This window comes from Protomyctophum parallelum, assembly GCF_964188405.1.
Source record: "Protomyctophum parallelum genome assembly, chromosome: 4".
NCBI lineage: Eukaryota > Metazoa > Chordata > Actinopteri > Myctophiformes > Myctophidae > Protomyctophum > Protomyctophum parallelum.
In genome coordinates this window covers 31,624,901-31,641,212 of record NC_139700.1, presented here as the reverse complement: position 1 = coordinate 31,641,212, position 16,312 = coordinate 31,624,901, and the positions used below count along the sequence as shown (strand labels likewise).

Genomic DNA, 16,312 nt, shown 5'->3' with positions numbered 1-16,312 from the left:
TAATTTGATCTTTTCGTGTGATAATATTGTCACCCACTCTAACCAAGAAGCCATCTGCCTTGCTGAGATTACTATTTGATCCGAAGAGGATGGATTCAGTTTTTCCCAGGTGTAAGGATAGTTTGTTATCAGCGAGCCAGGTGCAGATTCTACCGAGTTCAGAGCTGAGGGTCTTTTCAACCTGCAGTTTGTTCCTGTCCGAGACCAGCAGTGCTGAGTCATCTGCGAACAGGAACAAGTTGCAGTCACAAGCTGAAGTCATGTCGTTAACATATATTAGGAACAGTAAAGGCCCTAGTATGCTTCCTTGTGGGACGCCACAGCTCACTGGGAGGGGAGGGGACAGTGTTCCGTTCACCTCCACCATCTGTTCTCTCCCCTCCAGGTAGGATTGCATCCAGCTCACTGATGTGCTATCAAAACCAATAGCTTTAAGCTTGTTAACCAGTATGGAGTGGTTCACGGTGTCAAAAGCCTTTTGGAGGTCCAGCATGACCATGCCGCAGTATTTTCCAGCGTCCACCTCGTGTTTGATGTGGTCGCTCAAATAGAGGAGGCATGTGTCAGTGGAGTGGGATGTTCTGAAACCAGATTGGAACTCGTACAGCAATTTATTAGTGGCACAGTGTAACATCCCATCTATTTAGTTGCACTGTGGGTCTCTCTACTGTGTAAGTGCAGCTCTCTCTCTCTCTCTCTCTCTCTCTCTCTCTCTCATGGTGTGTGTGCGTGCGTGCGCGCATTCGCGCGCATTCGCGCGCCTGTCATAGTAACACGCTGGCCAATAACAATCAACCCGATGGTTGACAACCACACTCGGCCAATAACAACCTCCCTTCTTACCCTACTATCCAATCATATACCATAATAGGGGCGTAACCATCCAGACTTGGTTGTATCGCGGCGGCGGTGTGTTGTTGAATGTTGATGAATGGAGTCGAGGCACAGAGCAGATTGTTGTTGTGTTGTTGTTAAACTTATTGTTAGCCACTGAGTGCTACATTTCAGCATATAAACTGGAATAAATCTTTGCCATAATAAATCTAAACTCTTATACACTATAAACCAATGGTTGGATCATTGTGTGGGATGCCGAGTGGGTCATCAGCTATCGATAGCCCAGCTAGCTAGCATGAATGGGAATGAGTGAAATGGGCTGATAATGGAACTGTCAACTGACTGAGAAAACATTTCACCGATCGTTAAGGTAAATAATATATGATTGGTATCAAGAACGCCATCTCGGTTTGAGGCAAGATTGTGTTCAATTCATGTTAGCTGACACACTGGCACTAGCTAGATGGCAAGCTAGCAGTGCTAATGCAGTGGGTCTTGAGTTGGGGGTCCAGGAGGGGCCCCTGGACTTGATACGGACCCCCACCTCAAGGAACCATGGCCAAGGGTCTATGGGGGGTTCCAGGCAGGCGGTCAATGTAAACAAGCCCTCGTTTTTTTTGTGTGTTATCCTTTTAGCATTGTTGTTGCGACTGCAAGTCGCAGTTAACTATGAAATCGTGCATTTCCCGTCAGTTGTTTGTTTGGTTGGTCACCCTCACCCCAGGCATGATCATAATGGTCAGACATCATCAGGGATGAAGATCCCTGATGACATTCTTTGGCTATATAGAAGAAGTGTCTGTAACCAATTGTAGTCTCTAAATGTTTTGATGAATTGAACAAGGAGGACCCTCTTGTAAACAAGTGTAATGCTTTATTGGGTCGTCCACTCACAGTTAACAGTCTTTGTATTGAGTTGTGCTTGAAATGTACTGTAATTCTGCAAACTGTTAATAAATATTTCAATCAATCAAATCAATATTGGCCAGCAACTCTACATCTGTCCTCAAACCCTTAGATCAACATATATGGAGCTACCTGTTCTGATATTCCATATGTTGATAATTCCCCATCCATCCTTCCTCTTCGATGTCTCCCTTTTGACTGATACATGTCCATTTAAACTAGACAGGCCTGTCCCAAAGTTTTTAGTGCAGCCGTGCTCGGCATGTATCAGTCAAAAGGGAGACATCGAAGAGGAAGGATGGATGGGGAATTATCAACAGGTTCTTTTTCCAAACACTGTACACTCAAGACACTGCCCCCGCTGCCACCCTAGATCTCGGATGTGTGCCCTTTAGGTTTTTTTGATTGATTGATTGAAGTATTTATTACCAGTTTGCAGAATTACAGTACATTTCAAGCACAACTCAATCCAAAAAACTGCCGTGCTCGGCAGCACTAAAAACTTTGGGACAGGCCTGTCTAGTTTAAATGGACATGTATCAGTCAAAAGGGAGACATCGAAGAGGAAGGATGGATGGGGAATTATCAACAGGTTCTTTTTCCAAACACTGTACACTCAAGACACTGCCCCCGCTGCCACCCTAGATCTCGGATGTGTGCCCTTTAGGTTTTTTTGATTGATTGATTGAAGTATTTATTACCAGTTTGCAGAATTACAGTACATTTCAAGCACAACTCAATCCAAAAAACTGTTACAAATATACACTTCTATATAGCCAAAAAACAGGAAATCATCATCATAAAGGAGGTAAAAAAGGGAAAAGAAAACATATACAGTGAGGGGAAAAAGTCGTTTCATAAATTAAAATCAATTCCACCATTTTTAAACAGATCTTCATGAATAAAATCAAATACGGTAATATATTTTCATTAAAGTTTTAAGAAGTAGTGGAAAATAAGCAGATCCTTTGTGCCGCAAGCTTGTAGCAGGTCTGCTATTTTCACTAGTTTGGGTCCCGGGCAAACATGTGATCATTTCTCTTTTGGGTCCATACAGATAAAGTAATTCCTTTACCTAAAGAATGGTGTGTGTGGGCCCTACCTCCTTCCATGATTGCCGTATTGGCCCTTCACCCACTGTCTGCGTGCAAATAGGTACAGAAATGCCCCGATCCAATGTCACTTTTGTCCCTCCTCTCCTGACAGGTTGAGGGCAGATTGGCGCTACTAGTGCCAACATGAACCTCAGGCCTCACAAGCCCAACAACAACAACAACAAGGCAGCCGACAGACCCAGCCCCAATGGCAGCATCACTGATCTGCTGGCTGCTCTGTGCGACTGCAGCCTCACCGGCGTGTCATGGAAGCGCCGTGCTCTGGGAAGCGTCTCCAGGGAGGGAGTCCGCAGAGCGCTGAAGAAGCGGGCGTACGGTGCGCTGCTCTCCAAACTCTTCCAAGACGGTACCTCGAAAGGCGTGGCCTTCAGAGGTACCGTCACCAACAACACCACGCCGGCCAGAAACAAAGTCCTGATGATTTCTTTCGACCTGCGGGTGGCGGGCTGCCAGGTAGGCCCGTTAACAATAGTTAATTTAATAATCGCCTAGTTGAAGTTATTTGAGATAATTAATCACATGCAACTGTATAAATTATTCCAGAGGTCCGCCAGCTGTTGCGGCCGACCGGCAGCTCCTCCTTAACATAGGATATATTGCAATGTTCAATGCCAAATTAACCGTAATTTATTTGGTCTGACAATTGATCGTCAACTCACGCCTTTCGTGATGGTTTTGCCAGGAGGATGCCGAGAGGCTGGAGGAGCTGCTGGGCGTGTTGCACGAGGCGCACGCCGCCTCCGGCCTGAAGGAGATGGACGCCGTCCTGGAGCTCCTGGTGCAGCTGGCTGGATCCTCCCCCCTACCTCCCACCTCCTTCAGCAGGGACTACATGAGACGAGAGAGGCATGTTTACACCACGCCATTACTGCATGATCGACGGTCCTAATTTATTTATGATGACAGTTATTTTAGCATAGTATTTTCCATCCATCGGTATAAGATCGCTTCCTTTCATAAGACATCTGAAAGGATAACATTATTCAAATTTTTGGCCAAATATTTGGCCATAGTACATTATGTATTTTGGCACCGATCATTGCCAGTCATTTCTTTCTATTATAAGTGATCTGTCATATCTGCCTCATACAATTAATGTTTAAATTAAGGCAAACAGAAATGTAATTGCTAATACATATTACAAATGCTCAATGCCAAAAACACAACTACATCATTAATCGCAATCGTATGTGTATGACAATTAACCCATTAAACACAACTAAGAATACAATTAAAACCGGGAATGCATTTTTAGATTTGAGCTATATACGTACAAACTGTGTTTGTAGAATCTGCCACCATTTTGGTGTCAGAATCATGTTATGCTTTAGCAGCAGCTATTGAAAAATAGCAGATCTACAAGCTCATAGCGCGCCACCGAGTGGCGCGCTACGAGCTTGTAGGTCTGCTATTTTTGAAAAATCGAAGAACGACTGACATAGAAACATAGCTTTTTCAGAAAACTGTCAGGATGTAGAAGACATTTTTAGAATCTGATCTCAGAATGGGTTAATGGGTTAATCATGGACTATGGCTGAAACAAACCCTCCTTATAGGCAGGTGCTGCGCAGGCCTCCTCTGGGCTCCTACATCAGTGAGGACCTGCAGAGGCTGGAGGCCCAGGCCTGGGGCCTGGTGTGCAGAGAGGAGTGGGGTCTGCTGGGCGGGGCGTGCGGGACCCTGAGCCTGATGGACGCCCCGCCGGGCACGGGGCTGCTGGCCATGAGGACCACCAGGACGGAGGGCCACGAGCAGGAGGAGAGGTTCCAGAAGGAGACCAGGACCTCCCTGTTCGGAGCGCTGCAGCACAGCCGCACGTCCGACCTGGACGTCAGACTGGACCTGCCTCCCGTCCCCAGCAACGCCGACGCCACCGGGCTCGTCATCAGGGTAGGAGTCTTGCAGCCTCGCTCACACCTCAGATATATTTATATTATATCAATTATATTTGATGTTGATGTTGATGTTTTGTCAATGGCGTTTAATGTTTTGATGTTTTATTTACGTCATATTTAGCGGAATTATCAGCTCTTATCACCATACATCATGCATCATCTCATACTGGCCATTGGCCAATCAGAATGCCTGTTGCCTGTGATTGGTTAGCTGATTTGCTCGTTTACATATGACGTACATGTCAATGGCGGTTAATGTTTTGATGTTTAATTTACGTCCTATTTAGCGGAATTCTGACGTCCTTTCTCCGTTCATCGTCAATGGCAAAACTTGAGACGGACGGGGACAAACTTTTGCGGATATTTAACCGAAATTCTCTTACCATGGTCAATGGCAAATCTTTGAGACGTGTGGGGACAAAAGCTGTTTATAATTCCGCGCGTTTATAATAGCGCCCCTTATATAATAAGTATAAAATGGGGCTTAAGTGGTTACTCCACTATACGAAACTATTTGTAACAAAACAAACCGCAATTTATAGAGACAGCCCCAGGTATCACAATAATATAGAATAATAAAGGAACTACAGTATATCTCTACTGTCGAGGAGAAACCACCTAATTCCAAAAGGTTCATTTTTCAGAAAATTAAAAAAAAAAATATTTTTCAGCAAATGAAGAAAACCATATATTTTTAAAACAATGCAATACTGCCTCATCAAAGTTGGTATTGTGACTTTATATATTGTCAATTACTTGCATGAGAGCAGGAGAGGGGGTGGAGTTAGCTGCTTTAGCAGACAGTTTAAGGTGCAATGGAGTTAAGAGGGCTTTTTAATACTTTTAATTCGTTAAAATTTTAGACTCCTATAGCTATGTGTGTGGCTGTGTCTCTGTGACCGTGTCCTACCACGAAAATAGCGTTATAGCGTTTGTTCACCACCAAGTGTCACTGTTGCACAGCCTAACACACAGGCATACACAGGCCAGGGAGGGGGGCCAGTACAGTACAGTACAGTACAGTACAGTACAGTACAGTACAGTACAGTACAGTACAGTGCAGTGCAGTGCAGTACAGTACAGTACAGTACAGTACAGTACAGTACAGTACCACTCACTTCAGACAGGTCTGTTATTTTTTTAACCAACACACAGACGTAAAGGGTGTTCAATAGCATTGATTCATGAAAAACAAAAAAATTGAGTTAGGTGTTTTCCTCCCGACAAAATTCCCTTCGTACACAGACGGAGGCTCCATTAATCATCATTGTTTATGATCTTTTGCCCGTTGAGCCTTTCCTTTCTCCAGCTTTTTGGATTTATTCCCACATTGTTCAGCTTGGAAAAATAACTCACACCAATCCCCAATTCCCTGTATTAATTAATCCAAACCGTTAACAATGCCCAAATGCTTTTGTGTTTTGTTCATTGTCTTCTTTTTTCAGGTTCCCCCCAGCTTGGACCAGTCTGAGGATGAGGGGTTCCTGTCAGCGTCCAACCTGACCCCAGACTCGGTGCCCAGTCCCACCCCGGAGGCTGATGTGTGGGAGGCCCTGCGGACCTTTGAGCCACGCCGGCGTCGCTGCTGGGAATCTGTCGGCGGGTGAGTTTAGTGGAGTCGTTGGTGGTGTCTGTAGATGCAGTCAGAGCAGTCTGGAAAGACCCAAACAACGGGTCGGCCCCCATTTCCACAGACCCATTTGAGTAAATATCCCTGTTTTCATTATTTCTAAAGATTTTCAAAACTTTTAAATAAACAAATTATATTAATATTAAAACTCACTGGATGCCAACGACAACCAGTCTGCCCCAATTTCTTCACAACAGCCTGTTATACCACTTCCCCATATTCCATCCCCATTGCCTTCCAAAGTTTGCACGATTAGTCCATTTTGAACAAAATGTGCAATTTGAGGGAAATCTTTCATGCACATTCCCACTATGTCGAGGAAGAAATGCCACTTGAAAATGTACACATCAGCCTCATGGTGGCGCTATAACTGGCCCATTCGTGTTTTACCTATAACTGTACCGATCTGTGTAAAACTTTGTATGCACACTCCCTAGAGGCAAATGAAAAACCTTTGACCTGGATTTTTTACATTATGCACTTTATAGCACCACCAGGAGGCCGACTTATGTAAAATACATTCTTTGATATTACTCCTTCAGATTTTATCCAAATAAATTGGAATTGGTATTGATCTCTATAGTCATGTGATCAAGACAGGTCTGTTTGATTTCTCATATTCTATGCTGATTGGCTACGATTTGCTTCCAAAGTTTACAGTAGTGGCCAGTTTTGTACACAATTCCGTAAATCATGAACACAGCGTCCGATTGCAGTGAAACTGTGCACGCATATTCCCACTAGGCTGGGGAAGAAAATAATGCCACTTGACATTTTTCCAACAACGCTCCTATCCTGGGAGCTTGCATCAGGAGCTTGTAGTTCAGCTGTTTTCACTATTAACTTATTATTGGGGTGTCCAATACGGCGAGATGATTTGGGGAAGAAGAATACAATAATTCATTAGCCTGTGTGTCTGTTGTTCGACAGCTGATTTCAAGCCGTTCTCTCATCACTGCCCTGTCTCACTACTGCAGCAGTCTGTCACGCAGCTTGGTTGTGCGTGTTGTTGTTAAGAAAACAATATACGCTGGTAGTTAACGACACATTCCGCTCAACCCTGCAGTCTGTCCTGGCATGAGTGAACGCTTTGGTCCCAGAGCGACACAGGTCATTTCTCCTCCTCGCAGTGTGTATCATTCATCATGGGGAATAATTACAGCTGAACATGGGCAGGTTAGCTTACAGTGACAAAATATTATGGCTGAAGAGTCTGTTTTTCAGTGAACAAACAAACTCGTTTCAGAAGCCATCATCGGCATCACACACGCGCACGCCACGCGCGTGTTTGGTGTTTTGCCCTCCCGTGAACACTGCTGGTTTATTTTATTCACCCGACGTATTTTAAAAGGATAGGGAGCTGTTCACTCATCTTTATGAGGATAAGGTGCAATTATGTAGTCTACATTTGCAATTTGCTGTTTTCCTTTCAAATGGTTTAAGGTTGCGATTACCAAAACAGTCAAATAGAATCGTATTTGTGTTTCTCTCATCACAACTTTCTTGAAGCTTGTTATGGCTGGAAGTTAATATAATACTAAGTAATGCTTGCTAGACAATCTAAATTCATGAAGTGAAACATTTTGTAGTTGATTGCCAGAGACTGAGACACATGAGCAGCGTTGAAAAATAACACAGTGCACGTGTGTGAAGGCAGCGGTTTCACCTGCATGAAGTAGAATTGTACAGTGACCAATAATGATTCTCAAATCAAAATTCTTAAAAAAGAGTTGTTGGCAGAATTTGAATCAGAATTGACATTCTCACAACACAACACATCTTTCTCCCACTTAGTCCACCAGGGAAAAGGGAGCTACCCTACCTGACGGAGGGAGGCAGGGAAGCCTTTGATCAACTCTACCGACTCTGGGAGGGAGAGATGAGGGTGGTGAGTGCCACCCCATCTCCCTTAATTCCCCTGCCCCTGGATTCTCAAACCCAGCTGGTAACGGACCTCCTCAATGTCCTGCTTGGAGTGGCGTCTACAACGTTCCCTCTGAACCAGGTACAGTGCATTTATTTAATCACAAAGCCTCCTGGTTTTCTGCAGGCATCTGCCGATGAGGCATATGGGATCATACTGTAGCATTCATAGACGCCGCATTGACTGTATGCCAACACCGCTGCCATGTTAACATCCATTGGACCCATTGAAACCGGTGAAAGCACCTTTTCAGAAAACCCTTAGAATTAAGAACATTGGTTTAGATTAGAACAGTCATTCTCAAATATAGCAGATATACAAGCTCACACCATGTCACTTCGTGCTGTACTGTACTGTACTGTACTGTACTGTACTGTACTGTACTGTACTGTACTGTACTGTACTGTACTGTACTGTACTGTACTGTACTGTACTGTACTGTACTGTACAAGCCCTCCTCCCTGGTGTGTGTGTGTCTGGGGCGGCGGTGGCTCCGGGGTAAAGTGGCTAGATGGTAACCGTAAGATTGCCATTTAAACCCGGGCTCCCCCAGAGTTACTGTCGAAGTGTCCTTGAGTAAGACACTGAACCCCTAATAATTGCTCCCGATGTGCTGGTTGGTGCCTTGCATGGTTTCCGCTGCCATCGGTGTATGAATGTGTGTGTGTGAATGGGTGAATGTAATGCACAATCTCTGTAAAGCACCTTGGATAAAGGTGCTATATAAATGCACCATTTACCATTTGTTAGGCTGTACAACAGTGACACTTGGTGGTGAACAAACGGTATAGCGCTATTTTCGTGCTCAGACACAGCCAGGGACACAGGGACAGACCCAGGGACACAGCCACACATGAAGAAGTACTGCTGATTTAGAAGGCATTTGTAGAATGCCTTTTAAATCAAATATTTTGTTACCACCGCTGTTTACATTTCTGACTAATAAAAGTGTTCAATCAATCAAAACATGTTGGAGGAAAGCAGAAAAATAGATTTATTTCTCTTCCATTGAGGAAATGTCGGAGGTACAGTAAAATGCAAAGCCAGTCAGAATCCAATCTCATGCCACAGCATTTCCTTCCAGACATAAATGGCCTGTTTACCGCCCGTCTGCTGTTGTGCTTAGCAAATATCTCCTATTGATCTACCACATTTCCAGCTATTGTTATTCATAGCTAATTTGAATTTTTCCACGCCAGTCCATCTGTCATCGTCTTAAGTAACAAATAATGCCCAAATTGATTGCATCGGCTCTTTTTTTCCATATTCTTTTGTGTATTCCAAATAAATTGTCGCCGGATGAATGGCAGTTTATCTCTGTATGATAATGTAAGGATAGAGACAATGGAAAATAACTACCAATACGTATGTATTTATGGAGGAGAAATTTGACTTTTAGATGTATCAAGTCACCCAGACTGTCTGGAGGTGACAGTACAAAATTGTTTCCTCAGTTTTTGTCTTTTGTCTTTGTTGCATAACAACACTCAATGCCCTAACACCTCTATTAAAGGGATAGTTCACATTTTTTTTACTTTTACTTTTGGTGAATATTAAGTAGTTCCGGTCATTTTGTGGTGGGCACTGGGGCCACGTATTAGGTCAACAATACAAATGACGCTAGTTTTGAGAATTAATTTTCTTTTAATCACCATGGGACTCGTGCAATCAATTAATTAATACAGTTGCAACCACTATATTAATGGAAAGTATTTCATACAACTTAAGTTAAAACAATCTGAACTATCCCTTTAAACCACAGAATCGTGGTAGGGCCCTACACACGGTCAATCCTTTGTATTGGTGTACAGGTCCAGTTGTGGAGTACTTTATCTTTTTCTTGGTAAAGTGTCACAGTGTCTTTAATATCAATTAGGGCCGGGACTAATTGCGATTAATTTAAATTAATTAACTACAGAAAAATTAATCGCGATTAACTACAGATAAATTAATCGCACCTTTTTTTTCACCGCGGAACGTTTCTCACTGGGCGCTTTTCTATAGTACTGAAAACTGGAAATAATAAAAAGTCACCCCATTTTGTGTTGCCTAGAACTGGAGGTCTGACAAAAAACAGTAACAATATGAAGTAAGTACAGCTTTGTGATGTCACTGAGATGTACTTGTTACTGTTACTAATTTTCTTTCAGACCTCCAGTTCTAGGCAACACAGAATGGGGTGACCTTTTATTATTACAGGTATATTATTAATGACAGTAAAATGTTGAAAATGAGTGGTATCCTGTAGTCACTATTCATTGATTCACTGGGATACCAAAAAACATTTAAAAAAAAGGTTTCTCGCTGTTCTCGGGTTGAATATTGATATGCGATTAAAATGCGATTAATCTAGATGAATTAATCGCAAAGCCTCTGATTAATTAGATTAATTTTTTTAATCGAGTCCCAGCTCTAATATCAATTAATAGTGGATGAAAAAGTTATTATTTTAGAAGGGTGACCTGAGAGACAATAAACAAGTCTGAGAACCACTGGTATACGCTCCACTCCTCCCTCTCCTGTATTTATCACCACCAAACGTTTGTGTCGCTCTCCTTCTCTCTCTCTCTCTCTCTCCGCAGTGTGTGCAGTTCGACGTCAGGCCAGGCGTGTGTGTATCCGGAGCGTCCCCAGAGAGCGTGTCTCGTCTCCTGGGTGAACTGGCTCAGTATGGCACCCATTACCTGAGGCTCAGCCGCTTCGCCCTGCAAAGTGCTAACAAGAAGGGCCTCGTGTTCCAGGTACACCTGGATGACACACACGCACACACAGTCACGTACACACACACACACACACACACACACACACAAAGTCACGCACGCACGCATGCGTTATGTTTCATGATAAAACATTTAAAACCCTTGTGTACACTAACACATGCTAGACTACAAGCAGAGTGCTAACAAGAAGGTCCTCGTATTCCAGGTACACCTGGACGACACACGCACACACAGGCACGCACGCACGCAACATGTTATGTTTCATGATAAAACATTTAAAACCCTTGTGTACACTAACACATGCTAGACTACAAGAAAGCAATACTTATTTTCTGTTATGCCGTTTTTCATTGCCGTGACATTACAAGCTGAACTTTTGATGTCAATAATTGTCTAAGCAAAATGTTGCAGTTGTGCAATGGAAGTACTTGGATTCGGAAAGATAATAATCACTGCGGAAAGTACTATGTGTCTGACTCTGAATACACAAATATTGTCTGATTACTTATAATAACTGTGCAGTCAGTCAGTCAGTCCTAAAGGTCATATTTTGAGAAACAAATAGAATTTGCCTTCACTTAGTTTGAACAAAGCCACAGAATGGTTTGGGACTGTGACGAGCGGTACAAAAGAAATTGGTTATACACTATGCATTCAACCAGGGTGCACTGCAGTGTGTAGATAACGGAAATGAAAAATGTGTGCGTCTCTCCCAAGGCTTTCACAGGTGGACTGAGGAAGTATCTGCATTACTACAGAGCCTGCGTCCTCAGCACGCCACCCACCCTCACCCTAATCACCATCGGCTTCCTCTTCCGCAAAGTGGGCCGGCAGCTCAGGTGAGAACTGAGAACATGCCTGGCACTGTCAGCACCAATTATCATCATATCAGCCGCCTGTAGATTTTATGTCTGTTGAATCCCTCTCCCAATGGAGAAAGGTAATTACAACTACAACTACTTTGAACTACAGTACAGATGGCAGCACATACTGTATGTAACCAGATTTGACTGAGAGCCTGCCATCGCGCAAACTATTTTTTAATTTATTTTCAAAATGAGTTAATAGCACAGGCAGACTATTCACATACTAGAGCATGTCTGAAATAAGTGTCAGAGCTGAAATGGACATGTACGTAAATATTAAATAAATGCTTAAACATGTAGCTAGGTGTAATATTAGAGACCACAGAAGTGAACCTTTCAAGCCTGTTTTCTCAACTCGCTGTTTTTTGCAAGACAACTCTCTAAGCCATATCTCCAAAACTGGTGGGTCAAACTGAACAACCAATATGTAAATTTGAAGATATCGAAATTCAAAAAAATCCAATGGCAGCCCCTCAGTCAAATTTAGTCACATATAGTCTAAATAAGTGTCCTCTTCAAATAACTTTATTAACATTGTCCGACAGAAGATATCCCACTCCTACCCAAAACCATGGTCAAAATTAATAAAAAAAAGTAGGGAAATCACCTCCAACCACTGTCTTCAAATGCACAAACAAATTAATAGGGAAACACTATTACTTAAAGCGAACAGAACATCAATGTGACGCAATGTGGGCTTTTGTTGGTGAAGAGTTTGGGTTTTTGTTTTGGGGGGTGTGGGTGGGGGTGAGTAACCTGACGCTGCCAGATCCAAGAAGCTTGCTGCACAAATTTGTTTCACAGCTTATTGGGATCTGGGATCGCGGAAGCAAATTCGATGACGGGGATGTTCCTTTTTTTCAAGATACTTGGTAGATGATTGGATGGGACCGTCTGTCTATCACCGTGTGGGCGTGCAAACACAACCAATCATATTGACGTGTCTAGATAGCTTCACATCCGGTTTCGCACATATCCCGCCCTTAGCTCACGCTGATTGGTCCGGTACGGAACGGATTTTTGTCAGCTCAACTCCCTGAGAGATCCCAGATGAAGGCTGTGTTGGGGAACATGGTTACCCAATACCGCCCTCATCTGGCAGCGTCAGGTTAGGGGGTGAGTAGGCCATGGATAGACCCATGGTGGACCCCGGTCTATCAAACAGATTGCGTAATTGTTTTCTTCTACACTGTAAATATTCCCTTTGTTAGAGGAAGTCTAGAAACAAACAAGACGAGATGACTCATTCACTTCATGCGCTACTAAATTATGCATTTTAAACCAATATGAACCTTTATTATAAATGTATCATAGTTACGTGCTGGAGGCTCTGCTGTGTATTTTGGACCCTTGACCTGCTGCTGACATACATTACATATATACAACCAGTAGCTGTGTTTAAATATGACAAGTGTGCGTGTGTTTAATCCAAGGTACCTGTCAGAGCTGTGCTGTGTGGACGGGCCCTCGGGTGTGGGCCAGGCTACGTTTCCCGTGGTGAGGGGCTTTCTTCCTTCCTCTTTCCTATATATATATTTTCTTTTGACAATTATTATTTAAAACGAGACTATGTGTCTGCAGTCTGCGGCTTTGTTGCCGACGCATTAGTAAGTCGAGTGTGCAGGAAGAGTGCAGCAAGTCTAAAAAGAAGGGTTTGTGGGTTACAAAACTTTGTTTGTGCCAACTGCTGTAGACAATAGACATTTTAAATAATTATTTTTTGAAATAGTCTAATCCCCACTGCTCATGATCACTGTTGCTGTGTTAATGTGAATGCATTTTATATAGTATTTTAATGCACTTGTGTAATTTTTTTAATGTTTTATTGTTGTACAGTAACTGACTGCCGGTGTGCTAAAGACAAATTTACATTTTATGTCAATTTAATGGACAATAAAAGTTTTCTTTATCTTTATCTTCAAACGATAAAAAATAAAATAAATGCTTTTATAATGACAATGAATTTATTTATATACTGTAGCACATTTTCAGACATAGTCACAAAGTTCTTTACAGAACAGGGTAAAAGTAAGCAACTACAACAAAAGATCAGTGAATTAAATAGCAGGCATAAAATGGGTTTTCAGAAGAGATTTAAAGATGACTATTTTGCACGTCTTAAGTCAACAAGTCAGGTTTTCCAAAGCTTAGGGGCCCTATATAAATACAACTTTTTCCAATGTTTGAATTTTCTCTTTTTCAAAAAGCTAGATCTGCTATTCATTTCTCACAGTTTCAAGTTCAAGGCTTAAGTAATGAATTCATGTAATGTTTGTAACTTTGCGTCCCTGGGTGGGGGGTGGGGGCGTCTGGAAGACTGGAACACTCAGCAGCATACAGATGGAATCAGTGTAAAGCCCAGTGCTCTTTGGCTCCCCCTGCAGGGCGTTAAGCTGTTGTCCTACCTCTACAACGAAGCCCAGAGCAACTGCAGCAATGAGAACTACCCCGTTCTGCTGTCCCTGCTGAAGAGCAGCTGTGAGCCTTACACACGGTCAGTCACTGAGCCCTACACACGGTCAGTTACTGAGCCCTACACACGGTCAGTTACTGAGCCCTACACACGGTCAGTTACTGAGCCCTACACACGGTCAGTTACTGAGCCCTACACACGGTCAGTTACTGAGCTCTACACACGGTCAGTTACTGAGCCCTACACACGGTCAGTCACTGAGCCCTACACACGGTCAGTCACTGAGCCCTACACACGGTCAGTTACTGAGCCCTACACACGGTCAGTCACTGAGCCCTACACACGGTCAGTTACTGAGCCCTACACACGGTCAGTCACTGAGCCCTACACACGGTCAGTCACTGAGCCCTACACGGTCAGTTACTGAGCCCTACACACGGTCAGTCACTGAGCCCTACACACGGTCAGTCACTGAGCCCTACACACGGTCAGTTACTGAGCCCTACACACGGTCAGTCACTGAGCCCTACACACGGTCAGTCACTGAGCCCTACACACGGTCAGTTACTGAGCCCTACACACGGTCAGTCACTGAGCCCTACACGGTCAGTTACTGAGCCCTACACACGGTCAGTCACTGAGCCCTACACACGGTCAGTCACTGAGCCCTACACACGGTCAGTCACTGAGCCCTACACGGTCAGTTACTGAGCCCTACACACGGTCAGTCACTGAGCCCTACACACGGTCAGTCACTGAGCCCTACACGGTCAGTTACTGAGCCCTACACACGGTCAGTCACTGAGCCCTACACACGGTCAGTCGCTGAGCCCTACACACGGTCAGTCGCTTCACGTCAGTGTCACAGCTCACATTTACACGTGTAACGACGTGGGTGAGATAGTTATTTTATGTGCTCGCTCTGTTATTAATATGTTTCCATTAGGAGAGAGAGCATGAGAGGTAAGAGCAGGAGAGAATAAAACACACACACACACACACACACACACACACACACACACACACACACACAACACACACACACACACACACACACACACACACACACACACACACACACACACACACACACACACACACACACACACACACACAGGATAGACACAGGTTGGATAACCTGTACAAAGGCACAAACCTGTTCAGAGGCAGAAACCGCCAAAATCTCGATATTTTAACTTTTCGTTTTTTGTTGTAAATTAACGCCCTGCTTGATCATACTACAGTGCCACACAAGATGTTTTAAAATTATATTATTATATATATTTTAACATTTTCCTTTTCTGTCACTGGTAGATTTGTCTATGACTGGGTGTACAGCGGTGTGTTCCGCGACGTGTACGGTGAATTCATGATCCAAGTCAATGAGGACTACCTTAGTATCAGAGGTAAGAACGCACGCACGCACGAGTCCGGAATTCAACTTTTACTTGAGTAAAAGTACAAAAGTATAGACATCAAAATGTACTTAAAGTTACCAAACGTTTATAAAGTACTCATCTCATGCAGAATGTCCCCATTTTACAGGTTTCAAATGTCTAAAAATCTTGAAATATATTTTTTAAATAAGCCAAAGTTTAAATATGGCGGAAGTTGTTATATTTGAAGTTGCAGTATTTGACTCTGAGATGTAGTAAAAGTACCAAAAGATTGCAAATACTCCGGAACATCACATCACAGCTTGCTTTGAACAGGCAGTAATTGCACAGGTCTTAGCCTTGTAAAAAATAATGACTGTCTATGGAAATTGAGAGCCTCTCAGACAGACCTCAAGCCATCAAGCACAAAACGTAGCCGTTTCATTTAATTACGGACCCTTCCATCTTTAGTTGGACTTTGTCCTTGTACACTGTGTGGTGCACACCGACACTCATCATTGGATGATAATAATTCAGTGAGGTTTGCAGGGGGTGAAGGAGGGGCCTGCCCTCGCTAAGCTGTTTGCAGGCACAAATTAACTAATAATTGATGGCGTGCATGTTGTTGCG

General features: G+C 43.3%; 1 protein-coding gene across 1 annotated transcript in view; it reads left to right on the top strand.

Annotated features, from left to right (window-relative positions):
• The first annotated feature begins 932 nt into the window (after positions 1 to 932).
• tubgcp6 (tubulin gamma complex component 6) overlaps positions 933 to 16,312 on the top strand; it is a 47,774-nt gene continuing 32,394 nt past the window's right edge. The window contains exons 1-11 of the mRNA XM_083763633.1: positions 933 to 1,207; positions 2,950 to 3,311; positions 3,541 to 3,708; positions 4,419 to 4,748; positions 6,199 to 6,356; positions 8,178 to 8,388; positions 10,890 to 11,048; positions 11,745 to 11,866; positions 13,327 to 13,390; positions 14,278 to 14,387; positions 15,621 to 15,712. Coding sequence (XP_083619759.1) covers positions 2,982 to 3,311; positions 3,541 to 3,708; positions 4,419 to 4,748; positions 6,199 to 6,356; positions 8,178 to 8,388; positions 10,890 to 11,048; positions 11,745 to 11,866; positions 13,327 to 13,390; positions 14,278 to 14,387; positions 15,621 to 15,712 — 1,744 coding nt within the window. The 5' untranslated portion in view covers positions 933 to 1,207; positions 2,950 to 2,981. The remainder of the gene's footprint in view (positions 1,208 to 2,949; positions 3,312 to 3,540; positions 3,709 to 4,418; positions 4,749 to 6,198; positions 6,357 to 8,177; positions 8,389 to 10,889; positions 11,049 to 11,744; positions 11,867 to 13,326; positions 13,391 to 14,277; positions 14,388 to 15,620; positions 15,713 to 16,312) is intronic.